At 38.5% G+C, this 21,289-nt stretch overlaps 1 protein-coding gene across 1 annotated transcript in view; it reads right to left on the minus strand.

Moving 5' to 3' along the window:
• Positions 1-21,289, minus strand: part of GABRG3 (gamma-aminobutyric acid type A receptor subunit gamma3) — a 326,293-nt gene that overhangs the window by 132,477 nt on the left and 172,527 nt on the right. Inside the window, exon 5 of the mRNA XM_074930235.1 lies at positions 19,714-19,796. Coding sequence (XP_074786336.1) covers positions 19,714-19,796 — 83 coding nt within the window. The remainder of the gene's footprint in view (positions 1-19,713; positions 19,797-21,289) is intronic.

The following is a 21,289-nucleotide window of genomic DNA, read 5'->3' on the forward strand; positions in this document are numbered from 1 at the left end:
TGTCATCACAGCGTGTGATTTTTTTGTCTACACCATCATAGCATGTGAGTTTTGGGTTTGTTTGCAATGTCTCGTAACACATCCTCCAATTTAATGATGTGAAGTCTTTCTAGCATCAAACTATTAGCATTACAGACACTTGCAGATGTCTTACACTTTTGGAGTCTGACACAGATATCCAAACTAACACACTGACATGTTATAAACACAGCAAAGACATTATAAATTTATTTACTTTTGTACAAACTGTAAGCTTATTAAACCTGAGGTAAAGTTAAATGTATCTGATGTTAAATGTTCAAGTATTGTTTTCATGAGAACAATATTTAAAAATAGAACATAGGAAACCCAAGTTATTTTTACTAAAAATAAATATGCAGGTAATATCACCTACAAAACCTCAGTTAGTTCATATGCATTTTGTTAGATTTCTGCTCAGCCATTTTTAGTAGATTTGGTGTACTTCTATTTTATAAGATCACGTGCCATTCACAATGGTACAAGAAAAAAAGAACATCCAGCATTTTAAAAAGTAGAAAAAAAAGACTGCAAAAGTGACATCTAACTGGTCTAGATAAAAATCTACTATATATCTGTAACCACCTGAAAAGTTTATCTGTTATATGAAGAAAATCACTCCAACCATTAAATTTCTAGCTTTACATTAACACAAAACAAAACTCTCTTTTAATGGACTTATTCATTAAAAATTAAAGATAAGGAATTGTGAAAAACAACTTCTGTTGTTTCTGTCTTGATTGAGATAGATCAGCAATATGAATTTCATATGTTACTATTCTATAAATGTGATTATGGTATATCCTATGCACACACTAATACCAGTGTAGTACGTTCATTCTTGCAATTTTAATAATATCGCTGGGTATAAAATTTCTATGTTTGATACCAAACATCTTAAAATCCTCCAAGGCTCGAATTGAAAATCATATTCTATACAGAGAATGGCTTAATAAAAAGACCTTGAAAACACTGACACTTTAATAGGGTAAATAAGTATTTTAGGTCAGTCAACAAAGGCCTCTTCAGTTTCTCAAGGCTTTATATAGTTGGAAAAGTAGTGAAATATACACCTGAGTTCACAGGTGAGAAGAAGCTAAATACTGTTTCAAATATTCAAAAATCTCCATAAGAAATTCTAAAACGTTGTTTCTTTAACCAGTGTTATGAACTTTCTATTAGAGATATTAGTTTTTCCTATGGTTTTGAAACTGTTTTAAGTCTGTGACGGATAATGGTTCTAAACTGAAGTTAAGATGAAAATGATGAAGCGGATTCGGAATTGCAGTCAGTCATTCATGATAACATTTGTATGATGAGTTCCTTCCAGAACTTCAAACGTTTTTTTTCTGACCATCACTGAGAAGTGTGTATGTCTGAACAATACTTCAGTCTCACATTCAGTTATTACAGTTGTCCAGAAATTCTACAGATGTAAAACCTACATGCCATGCTATGCCCTGCCTTTCTTTATTGGAGGAATAATATGCAAATATTTTTACAGTATTTCAGTTCTGCTCCAAGTTCTGATTAAAATGAAAAAAATCAAAAATGTATGACAAGAAAAGTACTGGAAAGATAAGCGCTCAGGGTTTTTAGTGAACTGCAAAAGCTGGTCAGTTTGTTTAAGGACAAAAATTTCAGATCAGTTAATTATTTGAACTGATGCTTATGAAAGAATTTAGAAAAACAAATTCACAGAAACTGTATGAATTCTGTGATAGGTATGTATATGGCAGTGTTTTATGTTTATGCTTGAGTACTGAACAGTAAAATAATTACACATTGTCTTTCTCGTTTTTTTTTTCTGTCTTGGTCTACTCTCTACACTAGCTCTCTGTGTTTCTTCTACTTCCTAATTCCATACTTCCTGTCACTGTGAATATGTTATCCTGAAATTCAGTCATATTTCTTGGGTTTTCTATGCCTCTGTGGGTTTTACCTTATATGATCAATTTTTTGGATCTGTCTTTTCAAACACAAATGTGACTATCCATTTTCCTCCTCTTCAACATCTACATCACAAGAAGATTCTCTCATCCTTAAATCTTCTTCTTATTGTTCATGGGCTCCTTCTCTCAGCTCTTTAATTCTCCCTCCTTTATTGTATGTAATTGTGCAGCTGAATGTCACTTGAGACTTGTTGCTCCGATGCAGAGTCTGCCCTGACCTTCTAAGCAAGTGATAAGACGGCCTCTCAACTCCTTTCTGTTTCTTGTCAAAGAATGAAGAAGCTGTAAGGAAGATTTTTCCTTGCCAGACCTAAGGAAGGGAATCCTGGCCACAGCCAGTTCATGCGGAAGTGCAAAGAAAGATTGGGTAGGTGAAGAAAGGAAATAGTCATGGGTGGAAGACAATAGGATGAAGAAAAAAAAAAAAAAAGGAGGGGAGGGAGAGAAAAAGGAGAAAATGAGAAGAAAGGAAATGGGGGGAAAGGAAAGAAGGAAAAAAGAGAAAAAAAGGGGGAGGGGGAGGAAAAAAGGAAAGGCTTGTAGAACATAAGAGACACCTAGGATATTTCTGACAAAAGTTGTGAAAGGTAGGAGGTGATTCTGTGGGGACTGACTAGGTGGCAGAGAAGAGGGGAAACAGATATGTATCGGACCTGTGGCAAGAACCAGAAGCAGTGCCTAGTCTGAACAGAGTGGAGGGAGCTGCCGGAGTCAGTGTCACAGCCCTTGTGTACTGTCGTGGTGTGAGTGCCAATAGCCAATGGGTGGCAGAATGAGCTGTCATAGCAGCATGCCAGGGACCTGAAAATCAATTCCTGGAATTTGCATAGAGTGGGGAGAGCTCTAGGGAAATAAAAGGGTAAATTCTATATCCTGCTTGACTTTTGAACATATTGCCTGACTCTATTAGTCTTTGGAAGAATTACCAGGTCTTGATCAACAAAAGTTTTCCTTGTTTGCTAATAATACATCAGTGATTGCTGGTGACAATAACCATGGTACAATGAAAAAATACAGAAAAAACATTGTCATTCATAACAGGACATATACTCTCTCATTAAAAAAAAAAACAAAAAAAACCAAACCAAACTGCAAAGAGGAAGCTGCAAAAATTTTCAATTCTTCCCCCCCCCCCTGCCCTTTTTGGAAGTTCTTTAAGAAAGCCAACACTAAAAACTGAGTCACTTACTATAAAAAGTTGTCAGGGACAGACAGTTTTCACAGACAGATTTTTATCTCTGAATATGAACAAATGACCCTATAAGGAAGATTGAATATTTTAACATAAATCTAGTTTTGAATATGAGAAAGATATGATAGTCAATCGGGTTGGAAGGGACTTCAGGATGTCTCCAGTTCAATGTGCTGCTCAGAATAGGGTTAATACTGAATTCAGACCAGGTGTCTCAGATCTTTATCTTGTTGAGCCCTGAAAACCTCCAAGGACAGAGACTTTACAATGTCCCTGGACAACCTATTCCAATGCTTGACTGACCTCAGTGATTTTTTCTTTCCTTTTATCAAGTCAGAACCTTCCCTGCTTTTAGTATTGTCACATTACTCCACCATGCACTTCAGTATAAAGAAAACTACCATGTACTGGCCATTAATATGGTTTGCTTTGATACATACAATTATGTAAGATACTAGTGGGAAGACACCCTTTGGTGGCTGTGATGAATCACAATGAGCACAATTATAAATAAAAGTGAGAGTGTCATTCTGGGATCACAGAAGCACCTGTTTTCCTGCTGAAACTCCCATACTAGTAACCAGTTTCAGCCTGCTTAACTTTTGAAATCTGATAGTACCACAGACCAGGATTTTTGTCTGCCAATTCTGCTAAGCCTTAACATAAGAAATGCTGCTATATTTTCCACATGAATCAATAGAAACCTGAAGTACAAATCTCCCAAACAACTTCGAGGTTTACAAGATGCTGGGAACAGCCTTTTATCTTCTCTGCAGTCTTGTGTTGGTTAGACAAGAAAAGCTTTAAAGATTTCAAGTATAGACTTTGGGGAAAGGTGTTGGGGACAAAAAGAAAGAAAGAAAATACCATGTTATGAAACACCTGGATATCTCAGTTTCCTTTTAATCATAAGAGACATTTATCCAAGAGTTTGTGGTTGCCTTCTCTGCCTGCCAGAGGCAAGCAATGTTGTCTTATTGAAATGCTGATTTTCAGACAACTGCTGTGAACAAATACACCATTCAGACCTCAAGGTTCCCTCCTATTGAAAGTCATCACTTGCACACAAACTTCTCCATGCTCATTTGATCTAGTAGCTTCATCTGAGGTCAGTCAATACAGGAAGAAAATACCTGCAAAGTACAAACACGCACCTTTTGTTACTCTTTCTTCCTTTTAAGCTGAAAAGAGCAACTGACCTTCCAGAATGAAAATGTGGACAACATTGACTGCCCTAAATAGTTACCATTTTTTTTCATAAATGCAGTGGTAGTTTTGCTTCCTTCCAGGTAAATGCATAGGAAGGACTGTGAGTGCAAAATAGCTACTATTTTTCCCTTAGGCGCTGTATTTTGAAATATAATAAGCATATTGACTTCACCCTATGCAGTGAAAAAAGTCATAAACTATTCAAAAGCTGCAAAATAGCCAGTCTGTGACCAGACCACTCACAGACAAAATGAAAAAGTATATTGAGAACCTTTCCGTTGTCCATTTAAGATGAGATTTGAAACTAAGAACCACATATTCAGGATTTGGGTGCCTCATGTTGTTATGGGGCTTTCTGTTGAGGACCAAAAGTTCCTAAAATCTTTCACAAAGTTAAAATGTATATTCCTCAAAAACAAAAGTTTTTTATTTCATAAGAATAACCTTTCCAAAGCAAAAAATATAAAAGTTTTCCTTGAAATTTCTTCATCAGCTCTGACATTCAGCCTTGATCAGTTCAAATGGCATGATATGCAGAGTATATCATTGCAACCTATGAAGACTATAATATTAGCAGATTTTTTTTAAAAGCACAATTATAGGAAATGTGCATTCAAATGTCAAATCATTTAATGTAATTTAAGGGAAGACATAAGCATAGCAGCATCAGAGTGCCTCAACGCCATAACTAAATATTTTACATATATTACATTAAGAAAAGTTAAAAGACAGTCAGTTTGACCATTTCAGAGGATTCACAGTAGTATTTGATCTTCTTTTTTTTTTGCTTCATTCTATTTAATTCTATGCAGCTTCTTGCATATCACTTGTTGCCTTAGTAGTTGAGCACCTGCCTATCTGTTTTCTCATACTTTCTCATTCTTCCAGCTGTGTCTGTAAATGAGTGGGTGTGTGCAGAAAGATGCATGCCTGTGTTAGAGACAGAAGCACAGAGATTCTTCTGGTAGGTTTGTTGTTGTTATATTGCTTGTGTATTTACTGAGGACAAAACTGGAGCAGAAGATGGTTATGTCAGGACAGATCTTCTTTTCTAAGATGTTCATCTACAAATCAAGGACTAACTTTACATCAGCTTTTCACACACATAATTTTCTTCAGTTCTAATCAAGCAACAGTTTCATTTAGGAATTTAGATGGCTTTAATATATCCTGGGGCATGGTATGGAATACCTTGAGCTTAGGGGACCCAGACCATGGACTTTGTTCATATTTTCACTGTGTAAGAGACCCATGTCAAGCATGGAACAGCTCTGATGTGGTTTTCTAGTAACTTGTGTTGCTAAAAATGGAAACAGAAAGGTATTGATAAATGACCTAAATACTGTGAACTGCAATTCATTCCACTTTCTGATAATCAGATTTGTTTTAATGAGGCTCTTGGTTTTTCACTGGTGGTGGTTTTCCAAAAGGAAGAAACACAGATGTCAAATCAGGCTGTCAGAGTGAAAAAACAGACATTAACTGGGTCTTTCCCAGGACTGATGAACTCAGGGCTCACCAAGCGGGCGAGGCAGGTGTAGCTAACCTTGCTCACCAGTGCTCCCCAAAAGACTTCATTGCAAGTGGCAGTAAAAGCAACAGAAGGTATGAAACAATTAATCTGATTAAGGTTACATGGCAGCTGGTAGAGCTGGGAGAACTTCTGAGCTTCTAGATGCTTTTACCCCCATCAGGACATATTAAAGTCACACACCAGCTCTCACCATACCGCCTTGGTTTCCCCGAGAAAGAAACTCAGGTAGAAGGAGTTAGAAAGGAGCCTCAGTGTCTTCTGCACAAGCTCTCTGATTTGGCCAGATGCTCTAGGATAGCATATACCTTTTGTTCAATCTACATGCTTCCGTATGTTTTCTTTTCTACGACTGATGGAAAGGTTTTGTGGAAAAGTCAGCTATTCCTGAGTTTCAACAGATCAGTGGTTAAACTGCCAGGAGTCACATTATGAAAAAAAATTGGGAAAAAATAAATTATTTTATAATATGCATGGCTAACCCACACATTAAATCATAACTTAATTTCCATTCCACAGAAATAACCTCTGTATTTAGAAACACAAAACTCAAGTGTTTCTTAAAGAAGAATCGATTGAAAACCTACATCATATGGGAGAATATAAAAATACTTATTTAAAAATTAATTTGATGTCTCAATTTGTGTTTTTGCTTTCTCCTGCCTAAATCTTATCACTCATTCATTTGTCTGTCTGAGGTCTTACCTGATAGTAAGAGACATAACTGCAACATTTTTTATCTTGATAGACATATATGCTATCCAACTATGAAAAAGGATTAAAGTTCTATTATCTGTTGCATAGCATGCCCATTACACAAAAAAGTTAATCACTTTTTAAGGAGACAGACCTGACCTTCATAGCAAGAGATCTGGCCAGGCAGACTCAGCAACATCTCTTTAATGGGAGCAGATACACAGGGCATTTCTCTGATTGTCCTCTAGCACTGTTAGCAAAGTAATGTTCAAACCTGCATGACTGCACTACTTGCTTCCCTTTTTTAGCTCTGTGGGCACTAGGGATATGTTCTGGGGTTTCCATAACTTTGCAAAAGCAGGAGTGAGAAAAGGGAGGGGCCATTTTCATGGTAACATTTCGTGTTTCCAGGTGGTCTTGGTTTTCCAGGCTGTGTTAAAGGTAAGTAAAACTGACGAAACAAGGCTAATGAGTTGAGGACTTGATATTTTCATCCTGTTTTTTGAGTCTGTTACAAGTAAACCTTTGATGGCTTCTAGTAACCTCATTATCATTGGTCAGTCAAGCCTAGCAAAAGTAACAAGCATTGACTGGGCTCTAGCCAAGATCCATCTAATCTGAGAGTCAATAGTCACTGCTTTTGTTAAACTTCTGTGGTGTACTACAGGTTATCTGCTGACATTGCGATTCCAGTCTCTCATTCTCCTTTTCTGTCCTCCACAAAGATTTTACTTGGTATTTTTTCTGGTTCTGACATCTATTCAGTACTTCTTGGCAAAGTGCCGAACAGTTTCTCTACACTTGGAAGAAATTCTGTGGCAAGTCTTCATTTCTCATAAGACACCAGTAAGTTCAAGCACACAGTTCTCACAGTTTGAAGATGCATTAGTATAACTTTTAGTGTGGACACTGAGGTGACCATGGAAGACAAGAATGTGGCCATTGAGGTGGACATGGAAGACAAGAATACAACCTTTTTTTTTTTTTTTTTTTTTTTTTTAATCTATTCAATTACAACAACTAAGGGACCTAAAATAGCTTGAACCTTCCGGGTTAAAGCAAACTTGTCTCCTGCTTTTGCAAATGAGCACATAAGGGTAGAAGAGAACTGTTGCTGTTTTTAAGTTGCCTGGCAGTGGGTTACCTTGACTGGTGCTTTCATGTTTTATGTTATATTTTGTGAGGTACATTTCAGTTAAGGGAAGCTACAAGGAATAAACACATTTAATTATATCAGCATTTGCAAAAATTTAACACTCGAAAAGAAACACCAAATAATCCTACGAGGTAACACTTGTGCACACACAATGCATCATGCATCTTGGAAGGTGCCTTAGGAAGTTTCTTCAAGGATCAATATAACCAGCAAAGATCAAAATCCCCCTATAACACAAAGAGGAGTGAGCTATGCATAGCACTGCTAGGAGTTTGGGCTCTGCTGACTATTGATCCACCTCTGACTGTGGTCTGTAAGAGCAACACCATGCTAGCCATTCAGTCTGCTTTCTCATATTGAAATAAAAGACTCATAAAGGGGCACTCTAATCATACTCACAGTCAGGTCTTTATTTATAGAATGGATTGCTATAACTCCCTAATCAAAAGAGCGTAAAGATTTCTATTCCAGAGCATCCCCACAATCATACAGTCATAGAATCATAGAATCATATAATCATAGAATAGTTTCTGTTAAAAGGGCCCTTTTAAAGGTCATCTAGTCCAATCCCCTGGCAATGAGCAGGGACATCTTAAACTAGATCAGGTTGCTCAGAATCCTGTCCAGCCTGACCTTGAATGTTTCCAGGGATGGGGCATCTAACACCTCTCTGGACAACCTGTGCCAGTGTTTCACCACCCACACTGTAAAAAATGTATTCCTTATATCTAGTCTATATCTGCCTCTTTTAGCTTCAAACCATTATCCCTTGTCCTGTTGCCTCGTTTAAGTACTGAAAGGCTGCAAAAGCCCCAGAGCCTTCTTTCTTCCAGGCTGAACAGCTCCAACTCTCTCAGACTTTCCTTATAGGAGGTGTTCCAGCCCCCTGATCATTTTTGTGGCCCTCCTCTGGACCTGCTCCAAAAGGTCCATGTTGTTCCTGTGCTGGGGGCTCCAAATCTGGATGCAGTACTCCAGGTGGGTGTCCTGGTTCAGCTAGGATAGGGTTAAGTTTCCCCAGCAGAGAGAGAAGGGGAAGGGATCTCCAGCCAGGTTATTCATACCATGCTGATGTCAGGTCCAGGCAGAAACTTTCTTTACTTTCTCTTTGGTGGGCTTGGTGGCGGGAAGCTGTTCTGTGACCATTTGCGATATTTCTCTGTATATCTTTCGTCTTGTTCACTGTTATTGCTGTTTATTGTTGCTATCATTGCTACTGTTGTTGTTCAGATTGTTTATCACACTGTTGTATTAAATTTCTTCTTATTTTAACCTGGGGTTTGTGCCTCACTGCCAACCCAACTGGCTGAGGGTGGGGGAGGGGCAACAGCAACGTGCTCTCCGGTCCTGGCAGGGCTTAAACCACCACAGTGGGGTCTCATGAGAGCGGAGTAGAGGAGCAGCCGGTATTGATATTGGGGATTGCCCTGACCAAGTGTAGGTTCTTGCACTTGGCCTTGTTGAATCTCATGAGGTTCACATGGGCCCAGTTCTGGAGCTTGTCCAGAACACTCTGGATGGCATCCCTTCCCTCAGGCATGTCAACTGCACTCAACTTGGTGTCATCTGCAAGCTTGCTGAGGGTGCACTCAGTCCCACTGTCTATGTCACTGATGAAGATATTAAACTGTTGTGGTCCCCATACAGATCACTTGTCTCTGATCTCCATACAGACATTGAGCCATTGACTACTACCTTCTGGATGTGATCATTCAACCAACTCCTCATCCATTGAACAGTCCACCCATCAAATTTCTATTTCTCCAATTTAGAGACAAGGATGTTGCGGGGGACTGTGTCAAAGGCCTTACAGAATCTAGATAGAAAACATCCATAGGTCTTCCTTTATCCACTGATGTAGTCGGTCCATCATAGAAGGCCACTAGGCTGGTCAGGCAAGTCTTGCTCTTGGTGAAGCCATGCTGGCTGTCTTGAATCGTCTCCCTGTCCTCCATGTGCCTTAGCACAGCTTCTAGGAGGTTCTGTTCCATGATCTTTCCAAACAGAGACATGAGGCTGACACATCAGTAGTTCTCAGGGCCCTCCTTTCTACCTTTTTTTAAATGGGTGCAATGTTTCTCTTTTTTCAGTTACCAGGGACTTCACCTGACTGCCACGACTTTACAAATATCGTGGAGAATGGCTTGGCAGCTACATCATCCAATATCCTCCAGGATGCATCTTGTCAGGTCCCATAGAGTTATGTATATTCAGATTCCTCAGGTGGTCCCAAATCTGATCTTCTCTTATAGTGCAAGGGAATTTGTTCCCCCCATCCCTGCCTTGTGGTCTATCCACTTGAGAAGTATGGGAAGAGAGGTTGCCAGTGAAGACTGAGGCAAAAAGGCTTCTCCTTATCCGTTGCTACCAGTTTGCCCGTCTTGCTCATCAGGAGGGCTATGCTTTCTTTGATCTTCCTTTTCTGGCTGACATACCTGTAGAAACCCTTATTATTATTCTTTGCATCCCTTGCCAAGTTCAGGACCATCCATGCTTCGGCCTTCCTGGCCCCATACCTACACAACCAGGCAGCATCCCTATATACTTCCTAGGATACCTGTCCCTGCTTCCACTGCCTGTGCAATTCCTTCTTGCCCTTTAGTTTGACAGCAGGTCTTGACTCAGCCATGCCTGTCTCTTGTCTTCCTTGTCCAATTTCTTAAATCTGGGGATTGAGAGCTTTTGCACTCTATGGAAAGTGTCCTTAAAGATCTGCCAGCTCTGTTATGCTCCCTTGTCCCTGAGGGCAGTTTCCCATGGGGTCCTATTGACTAATTCCTTGAACAGCTGGAAGTTTACTTTCCTAAATTCAAGGTCCTGACTTTACAGTTCACCTGGCCCATAGCTCTCAGGACTGTGAACTCCACCAGTGTGTGACCACTGCAGCCCAGGCTGCCTCCAATTTTGACATCACCAATTAGCTCACTTGCATTGGCAACCATCAGGTCTAGTATCACATCCCCTTTGGTAGGGCTGTCTATTAACTGCCTTAAGAAGTTATCCTCAATGCACTCCAGAAGTCTCCTGGATTGCTTACATCTTGCCATGCTACTTTTCCAGTAGATGCCAAAGTGGTTGAAGCCCCCCAGCAGGATGAGAGCCTGCGAGTGCAATGCCTCCTGTAGTTGGAGTAAGAAGACTTCGTCAGTAGGCTCTCCTTGATTGGGTGCCCTGTAGCAGACACCAACCACAAGGTTCCCTCTGTTGCATTGCTCTCTAATTCTTATCCATAAGGTTTCAACCTGCTTGTGGCTGTTCTCCAGGCAGCTCTTCACACTCTATCCATTTCTTTATGCAGAGAGCAACCCCTCCACCCCTCCTTCCTCACCTGTTCTTCTGAACAGCCTGTAACTATCAATAGCAGCACTTCAGACATCTATAGCTACAAGCTGGCTGGTAAAACATGGCTACATTGTCCTATGATGCAATTATTACAGAGTGCCAAAACCAGACATTCCTTCTTGTGTTAAAAAATACAATGGAAAGAGTGTGACTGTCTCCTGATGCTCTGTATATCACAAATATGAGCTCTATATGTCAGCAGTCACAAATGCAGGGCTGCCAGGAGTTTACAAGTTATGGACCAGCCTCTCCATAAAGATCAGATTCATTTGCAAACCAGCTATCATATAAGTAAATAAGCAATTAACAATAATACAAATATGTAGTATATAATGGGTGTTACATTACATTTGAGGGAGAAAGCTATTTTCCTCCTGCCTGTAGTGCATTTATGTCACACTGACAAATGTTTGTTAACAAAAAAAAAAAAAAAAAAAAGAAAGCTCACATTGGCACATTGGATAACATGCTTAAAGGCATTTTGGCTTCAAGTAAATACTAGTATCATGAGATCTGTGATGAAATCATGGGAACTAACAATGATTGTCACATGGCAGAGGCTCCAGGGCCTTTTGCTGATAGATTCAGCTGTCAGACATGCAACCAGCCACCTGCCTTGTTTCAGCATTTTCTCTCATTTTCTTTTGACACCATAAGCATAACAGTCAGCTGCATATATTCTTGCCAAACAAAAATGGCTCGCAGGCAGATTTTGTCTGTTCTAAAATTGGTTCTGGTAGCATTTTCTTTTTTTTTTTTTTAACCTTACTAATAGAAAATTTAGAAAAAAAAACAAGACTGGTTGCTTTGAGAAGCTAGACTGTACTTTCGATTTTTGGGGATATCCAGTCTCCTCATTTAAACATAAGTCAGAGCTAAGGGGCTTCTATCCCTGAAATAACAATCACCTGTCTTAATCTTCAGATCCTGCAATAAGAGTATTGTTTTGGCTCTGCAGCAGATTGTCGAGAGAGTTTGTGCCATGGCACAGGCTCCCGTTGTCCTCAGGCAACCATGCAGGGTAAATGGAGACACCAAGGATCCTTGGAAGACAACTGCAAAACTGGAGTAGATGCCCAGTTCCTGGAATAGCCTATCATCAATCCAGAGAGTCACAGTCACAGTTCACAGGAAGAGATTGCTGGACCCAAGATATCATGAGTTAAGCATTTTAGGCTTCCCTAATTAGCATTTGCTGTAATTTTACTCTGGGGTCTCATATTTTCTGGAAGTAACAGCAGCTGCTGCCTCTCCAGAGGAGCCTTTAATCTCATGGAGAAAAATCTCAAGAGTCACTATAAGAGGAGAGAGACATTTAGTCTGCTACTAGGCCAAAACCTTAGCTGAACAGAAGAGCAAGGGATAACACATGAATTAACCACTGTCATCAAATCTCCCTGGTCATCAGGGAGGGAATGGGCAACCTTAACCTCAGGGAAGTTTCACTGCTTCTTCTATGAAACAGAGGTCATTTGTGTATTGGTGGCTGTCAGATCTAATGCCAGATTGGTTTAAGTCTATTACTCTTATATTACAACATATTATAAAAATTTGGAACCAGCACTGAACCATATAGCTGTAAATGTTTAGAAAGGTGTCTGTGCTATACCTACAACAATGAGACCGAGAGTTACAGAAAGAGTAGTGCCACACTAATACTTACCGTATGCACTAGTTTGGCATAAATCTACCATAAATTAGATTTAGAAGTATAACTTTACAGTGAATGTACTTATACCATGGATTCATTTGACCAATTTCATAGATATATAGTACATTCTATTGAGCAATTGGATAAAAATTAGCAGAATTTCCAATGCAAACTGACTTGTAAAATTTTTATGACTCTTGGTTTGGCTATACAATAGAGTCATAAAAATCTAAAAGATACTTAATGCAGTGTCTCTTACATATTGAGAAATTTATTCAGTCACACACAGAAATGTAGTAGTGAAATAGCCAGTAGTGAGTAGTCAAGGAATTGGATAAATATTTGACTCTCTAAGGAACAATACAGCATTTCTTAGATAAAAAAAGAAACACCTGCAAGGAATTTTAGGGAAATCTAAGGAGAGCTAACAACTGAGCAGCACAGTAGAAGATTACGCTCAGAATGCTTATTGCAACGAAGAAATGAAATTAATCACCTAAAATTATATTTCAAATTCTCTATATCCAGGTGTCATTGTGGGTACCTCAGAAAAAAAATGCTTAGAAACATTAATGCTTACAGGTTAACAAAAGCAAAGAATATCCCTACAGAATCATACACTCCTCATAAATCTTTGGAATGGTCAATATGTCTTTGAATACTGCCTTGCACACCAGCCAAGGTATTTGAAAAAATGTGTAATGAAAACAGTAAAGTCTAAAAGAAGTCAACTTAAATAAGAAGATATGGAAATGTCTGTGTATGAGAGTGATCAGCAGATGAATAGGAGGAGGGAATTTTCACAGATAGCTTGCACATATTGTATTCATTAATTTTCATATATGACACAAGTCATATGTTAAATACAGGGTTTGGGAGGTCTGGTTGTTTAGGCCCTGCCGGGACCTGAGACCACGCCGCTGTTGTCCCTCCCACATCCTCGGACCAAGAAGAGCTGGGAGTGAGGCACAAACCCCGGGGTTGGGATGAGAAAAAAATTTAATACAACAGTGTAAGAAATAATTAACCAAACAACAACAATAGCAATAACAACAACAATAAACAGTAATAACAGTAAACAGGAGAAAAAATATACAGATATATACCACAAGAGACACAGCAGGCCAGTCGCACGTGCTCTCCAGGACAAAAGCCACACAGCAACTGTTCCTGCGCTTCAGTGCCTAGACCTGACATCAGCATAATATTGAATAACCTGGCTAGAGCCCCCTCCCCACTGCTGGGGAAACTTAACCCTATCCTAGCTGAACCAGGACAGGAGGAAAGGCCAAATTTTCCATAAATATATTTCTTTCTTCCTCTCTATAAGTCTTCTCTATATTGACTATTCTCTGAAAAAGACAGCCTTCTGAAGGGAAAGATGGATACTTTCCCATACCTTAATTTCTTCCTTCCTAAAAGAAGAAAAAACTATAATAGCTAAAATACACATCACAAAGCCAGAATCAAGAATTCCATTGATACCCCATCATCTGATTCAGCCCATTACAAAGAGCACAGATGGGAAGTTCAGATGTGGATTAAAGCTCTTTTTGCACATTGCAATGCCTTCCCAGCATCTTTAATGGAACTCCTCTTGAGATATGAACATTAAGCTGTGTTCCTTCTGGTCTGTTCTTCATCAGGAGCAAAATTCTGTCCTCAGACTTTATTAATGATTCTGCTGATGATACATGAGATGAAACAAAGCACAACTCATTCCCCAAAACAAGCATTTACTTTTCTAGGCTAAGAAAAAACATATTAAAATTGTCAATGACAGCTACTTCTGTTAGAAAATTAATGATATGGGTCTCAGAGTACTGATTGCATATCCATAAGAGGTTTCATGATCAAAGGGGTAACATTTGATTGAACTGAGTGTATATTTAGAAAGACAGGATCTGTTTCTTTCAAGCACTATGTTAGATTTGGATTAATTTTTTCTAAATGCATTTCACTTTTCCTTACTTTTTTTTCTTCACTTTGCATGCCTTTGTATATTATTTTAAAAAACCCAAACAAAACAAAACAAAAACCCAAAAAACAAAACCCCAAAAATAAACCAAACAGAAACTTTAACTTTTAGAAGGCTAAAAGTACATGTTTTAAGACCTGACTGAGCAAACTGGACCATCAATAGACAGAAATTTTGATTTCCCCTATTTTCAACTGAACTGAAAATAACTTGAATAATTTTTGAACCTTTGTGTGTATATTTTAGTATTTGCAGTAGGAATGGCTTTCCAGGCATGCCAACTTTTTCCTGACTTGCAGCAATCCTCCAATAATGGGAACTCGGGACACTGTAGACCCTTTCACTAGGGAAAAGATAAGTAACTGGCTACAAAAAATGGGATAATTTCTATTGCCTAAATCTAAGATGCTTTTCAAAATGAACAACAGCATCTGCAGTTTGATGAGAACAGCAACAAGGAAAACAAAGCAATAAAACTCCACTAATCAATCCAGTCATCATTTTTATTCCGGCATCTTACACCACCACTCAACATTAATGCATCTGGTAAAGTCTGAAGCATGGCCTTACAGATTGTTTCAGACCTCAGGTATGCAACTAGCACAGATTCCCACCAAAAAGCTCCTTGTACATAATTAAAAAGTTACTTGACCAGATGCTCTAAACAAGGTATAATGGGTTTGTCAGCTTCATTTTGGTACGGCTGTCATATGCTGTTGCCTGAAGGAGTGTCAAGTTGATCTTGAGCGTATGGATGGGGAGAGGAGGTGAAGGTTTGTGCTAGGCTGAAAAAATGAACACCTCAAACAATTAACTGTTGCGCAGGTGTGGGTGCAAACATGCTTACATTATTGTGCAGTGTGCCTCTTCATCCCAAATTAAGAATATCCAGAACATTCAACAGTCTCACCAGTGGCTGAAAAAGCAAAATCAAAACCATGTAGGCCAGCTGGAACCCAGTTACATGATTACTTTAATGGGAAAGGGTTCCTTCAAGTACCTTAGCCATATAGCCACTTCTGCTTACTATTTAATCTGAAATGCTCTTACTCCCTCAGAATAAAAAAAAATAGTGGCCGTTAGTACAGAGTGATCTCATTATGCTTAATAGCTCCCAAAGCATTTTTCTTCCAATGATTTGTCCAAACACTTTTTAATCCTTATAAAATTTTACCACCCACTGTGTCCTATGGTAGGAGTTCCACAATTAATTGTGCTTAACTTCTCAATTCCAGCCTGCATTTTGCTGCCTGTGTTTTATTTGTTTATTCTTGTGGCGACGTCGTCCTCAGACAGAATACCTCCTCTTCCTTACTGATGTTTATATGAATCCTAACTACCTCAATAAACTAATTTTTATGGCTGAATCCTGAAATTATTCCCACAATGCTCAAATCCGTGCTGAAGAGAGATAACCAAGATAGTTTAATATTCTACTTGAGTAACAAAAGTAGCACAGTAGCCTACCTTGGCTCAGGAGGATAAATTAACCTAAATGAATGTCCTGGTTTGGCTGGGATAGAGTTAACTTTTCTTGAGCTGAGAAAGGGCACAGCTGGAGTTCTGGGCCCAGACTGGCCATTGGAGTATTCTATATCATGTGATGTTATGCATAATATATAAAGGAGGTGGGTTCTCTCTCACTTCCAGGTTTGTTATGGCAGGATCTTCATTCTTTCGGGATCGCTGGCTGGAAGTGGGCTGGCTGTCAGTCAGTGGGTGGTGAGCAGCTGCACTGTGCATTACCTGTTTGTACTTTCTATATTGTTATTGTTTTGTTTTATTACCATCACTAAACTGTTTTTTATCTCAACATACAAGTCTCCATTTGTTCCTCCAGTTCTCCCTCATTTCCCCAGGCCAGGGTGGAAGGTAAGCGACCAGCTGCATGGTGTTAGGCTGCCAGCCGAGTTCAATCCATGACAACGAAGAACCACACTAGTGGAATATTTTTATGCAGCAGTGTGTAGAACTTTAAAATCATATGAAGAAAATGTGATCATATAGAGAAAAATCTATCAAAGATTGTGATGCTGGGATCAAGTCACAGCATTGATTCCTTCTTCACATTCACAGGGAAACGCATTTTCATACCATGTATTGGCAGTGATGCCAATGTTGCAGCATTGTAATAAGGAATACTGCTTGCCACATGTGGTTGATCAAACCTACCTGGTATATAGCGTGGGAAAGAGCTGCTGCATTGCACAGAAGCCCTGCATTATGTCACTGGGCTCAACTTTTCACATAAAGAGTGTGCTAAGCGCATGTCTACATAAGGATGGCAACAACAGACACACACCTACCATGTGCCCTAATATGCCAGATGATTCATCTCATCATGTCACCTGAAGCACATACAAAACTTGCACAGAGAGTAAAGAGCTTTCAAATTATTTCAAAACTTTCTAATTCCTATAAAAGACTTGAGAGCTTCAGGAACAATTCTTGAACAAGATTTTCCACAGGAAGGGATAGGTAGGTTTTAGTAACCACTGTTAGCACACTGAGATGGTCTCTTGTTTATAAGCCACTGTTTTCTCCTTATTCACCCTGGCAACAAGATCGGTATGTCCACTGAAGGAGTATCAACTGTCCCCAGAGCAACAGTTGGGTTAGGGTGAGAATTAGTTGGCACTAGAGGAAAATACCATGGAAATTATTTGCGAATAGTTTCACATTTCTGAAATATCAAGGTAAATTTATATAAAAAGTACAAAATTTCAAATATTAACCTTGTTCATGTGGGTGTAGAGAGGCAGGTAGTATTCTCTGAAATTTGTGCTTTTTTGTGCTTGCCTACAGTGGAAACTGAAAGGGATGCATAGGGAAGAGGAGCTGTGTTGTGAAATCTACAACCATTTTTATTTCATTCAAACACATATATCTTGGAATATGTAATCAGCTTGTCCCCTCAGAAAGTTGTCATAGAAGGCAGTAATAAATCATTTGGACATTCACTCAGTCATTCACTTCAGAAGTCCCACTGAGTGTCTTGTATCTTGAGACTGCTACGAATGTATGCAACACTGAAAATACAACTGAGTTATGAAACAAACAAATCACACAGGAGATGTCCTACTATTATGATAATAATAGTGCTAAAACTGTTCAAGGAAAATAACACAATTCAGTACGAACCTTAAGAAATAAACCATTGTTATCAACATAATCAAAGAGGTTGACAAAACTATAAAACATTATTTTAATATTCCTCCATGGATTTTTCCATCTGGCAAGAAATTACAAAGAACGCATATAGAAACTGACACGTTCAGCTTCTGCTTGCTCCTATGTATTCTCTATCACCATAGATGGTAGTACATGTATGATGGTAATGCATGTATATTTTCAAGGGCAGAAGGGCTCTGAACTAATAGATCTAAATAAGGAGGAACCTCTGCAAATCAGAATGTATTTGAAGCTTTCCCACAGAGTGGAGCCTTCTGAGGTTCCCACTGATATCCTCTCTCTTTAAATAAAAAACACAGAGCGTAGCTTACTGGCATTCAGCGACTGTCTAGCTATTAAGGAATGCAAGGTTTGAAGAGACTTCACTGCTTATTAGAGTTCACCTTCTTTGGATATTGCTAGCACAGGACTTATCAAATTTATGTCGTAGGTTGAATTAGTATCTCTGACTGGAATTTAATTTTTAAGATCACATACTCCTTTTCCACTACCACTACAAATCAACAACAGATTGCCACAAGGTAAGAGTAGCTTTATGCAGTAACTAAAGATAGTTGAGGTGCATATAGTTCAGTGACAAGTGTTCATGAGCAAGGAAAGCTCATTCAAAAGCTATCTGCCTGTTGTTCAGTTGAGTGTGCATATATTCCACACACCTGAATTAAACACATCACTGTGTATTTTTGCCCAGGCTCACTTATATACATAGATCATAAAAAATGGCAATGTAGTGATAATGTTTTGGGGGAAAGGGAGATATTTACACTGGCAGATTTTTTTCAAACATTTTCCTAGAGAAAAAGGAGAATAAACCATGGATCAGCTGAAATTCAAATCTGTTTTCTGATTGAGGTTCATTGTTTGTACACTGGAAATCAATCCCCTACTATCACAACAGATTATCTATTACGAAGACATTAAATAGTGTTATTCTTCTATCACCTTTTTATGATGGAGAAAATGCTGTTTTCTAAATAGACAAAACAATACATTTCCCATTCACTTTTGGAGAACACAGATCCTGAGTCTTGGAGTTTGTCAAAAGAAAAATCTTTAGTGCAGACCCTTCGAAAAATGTTTGTAAAACATTTGCATTGTGTGTCTTTGGATTACAAAACTGTACAGGTGTACCCATGAGCAGGCAGCTTTCAAGCTTTTTCAAGTAAATCAGCATGAAGATAACTTTTCCTCACAGTAATATTAGACCTCAAGATTAACTTGCCTGACTTCTTCATTCAGTTCAACAATGTATTTGTTTTGGCAGTTAGGTAGGTTTTAAAGATACCACCAACACTACATGCAGTACAACATTGTGACTACTGTACAAGCTGAGGAATAAAAGGAAGGTAAGATTTACAGTGGTTACGCCATTTAATTTTATTATGGAACAGAGAGGTATTACCATGCTACTTGCTATAAACTCAGATGTTCAGAGATTGCTGGGCATATCCCCAAGCTCTGCACCTCCACAAGAAAACTGCAATTTCTGTTCTCATTTGCATTTCACATGATTATACAGATTAACAGTGCACAGACTGGTATGAATATCTGCTCCTGCTGAAAGTGTGACTATTAAATAAAAAGACTGGTTCTGGAAAAAGTAATGGAGTAAATCTAGAGAAGTCCATCGACCAGGAGTGCTAGAGAGGAAGATAAAAATTCCCTCAATATTTAAGCAAACCTAAACTTCCTATACCTGTTGTGAAATAGTTGAGCAACCTGACAGAAATCAGAATTAAACTCATGCCTCTGCATATTAGTCATATACAACAATAAGGCATCAAATCAGTACTTACAGCTAGAGAATATCAGAGGACATGAGTGTTCATCCATTGGGAAATTGTGCAGCTGCAGCTGGCACTCAGCATTGATGGTAAGCCTATGGAGAAACCAAGCATCTATTACTATGCATCAGCACAATGAACAGCCAGAGGAGGAGCCAGGGTAACCTGAGGTTCATGCAAGAGCACTTGGACATTTATAAGTAAGGCCCAAAAGGAAAGGACTATATTTGCAGATTGTTCGGTGGGTTTTTAGGCCTGATCCAAACCAATAATAATTATCTAAACCCACAAATCATTTCAGACACATCATTAAGAGTTTCTTGACCTGAAAAAATCTGCTCATATGTTTTACTCTACACAATTCATCATTAAAGGATATGGGACGGAAACAACTATTCTTTACAAAAATAACAGGAAACATGGCTGATGTGGTGGTATGTAGTTCCACAAAACTAAAATCTCATAAAGAAACTGTCAGAGACTGAAATGCTATATGACTGTCTCAAAGCTTGCTTGTGTCTGTGCAAACCTCCAAGAGAAGCTGACATAGAAAGCTGACCTGAGTGGGTGAAAAGTACTCCAACCATCTCTCACAAACTAAAAATGCTCATTCAAACAATCCACTGGGTCAAGCATTACCTCTTTCCTAGCTGTTTTAGACAAATTTTTCAGTCCATTCAACAAACACTTTCTTTAGTGTTATGTATGTAAGTCTTACTACTATTAGGTAGATGTTTAACTTGCCCTGAAATAGTGAAACAGAAAAAAATAAAACAGCACGCCAACAAAGATGGTATTGGAGTTGACATCCTAATCACTGAAGTCTTTAGCTAAAGGCTACTAAAATAAATGAGAGCTCTTCACAGTGAAGCCAGCCTAAGAAGGGAAGGGCATTAAAAATATCAGTAGCCTTTCCAGCTGTTTAATTATTTTCTTATTGTTTGCCAAAGACTTTATACCAGACCCAACTGCAATTTCAAGTATGATTAGAATATGCTGTTGCACCAAGAAGGCTGAATAAAATCTTTGAAGAAAATGTAGCATGAAAGGAAAGTTTCTGAAACAGTTTGCCATGTAGAATATGGCTTATGGCAAAATTCTCTTCTGAGCAATTCGTGTCTTCCATAACTAAACATATATTTTGATTTCCACAGGCTTTTTTAATGCAAATATATACAGTATTTCTAACACCATACAACTGATGGTATCACAAAGATTAGAAAAAATGTAAAAGCTTTTCTTCCAGCAATGCACCATTGTGATGAGATGTGACAGACTATCATTCAGCATAACTTACCTTAAGAATCAAGTATTGACATTGACATGAATCTAGAAATACTTTATCCAGCCCTGCATCTAACTCTGATCAGAAAGTTTTCTGACAGATTTTATGAGACTACATGCTCCTGATTTTATTACAAGCACTGAAAAGCCCAACTTCCACAATTTATATAGACACATTTCCAATTCTCAAGATTTCTTTTTTAGAAAAACAAGAATTTGTTTTTTAAACTTAGCAGTACATATGCTTGAATATTTCAGTATTTGTCAAGCATGGTGGGATAAGCATAAGGAATAAAACAGCAGA

Source organism: Athene noctua, chromosome 1 (genome assembly GCF_965140245.1).
Source record: "Athene noctua chromosome 1, bAthNoc1.hap1.1, whole genome shotgun sequence".
NCBI classification, from domain to species: domain Eukaryota; kingdom Metazoa; phylum Chordata; class Aves; order Strigiformes; family Strigidae; genus Athene; species Athene noctua.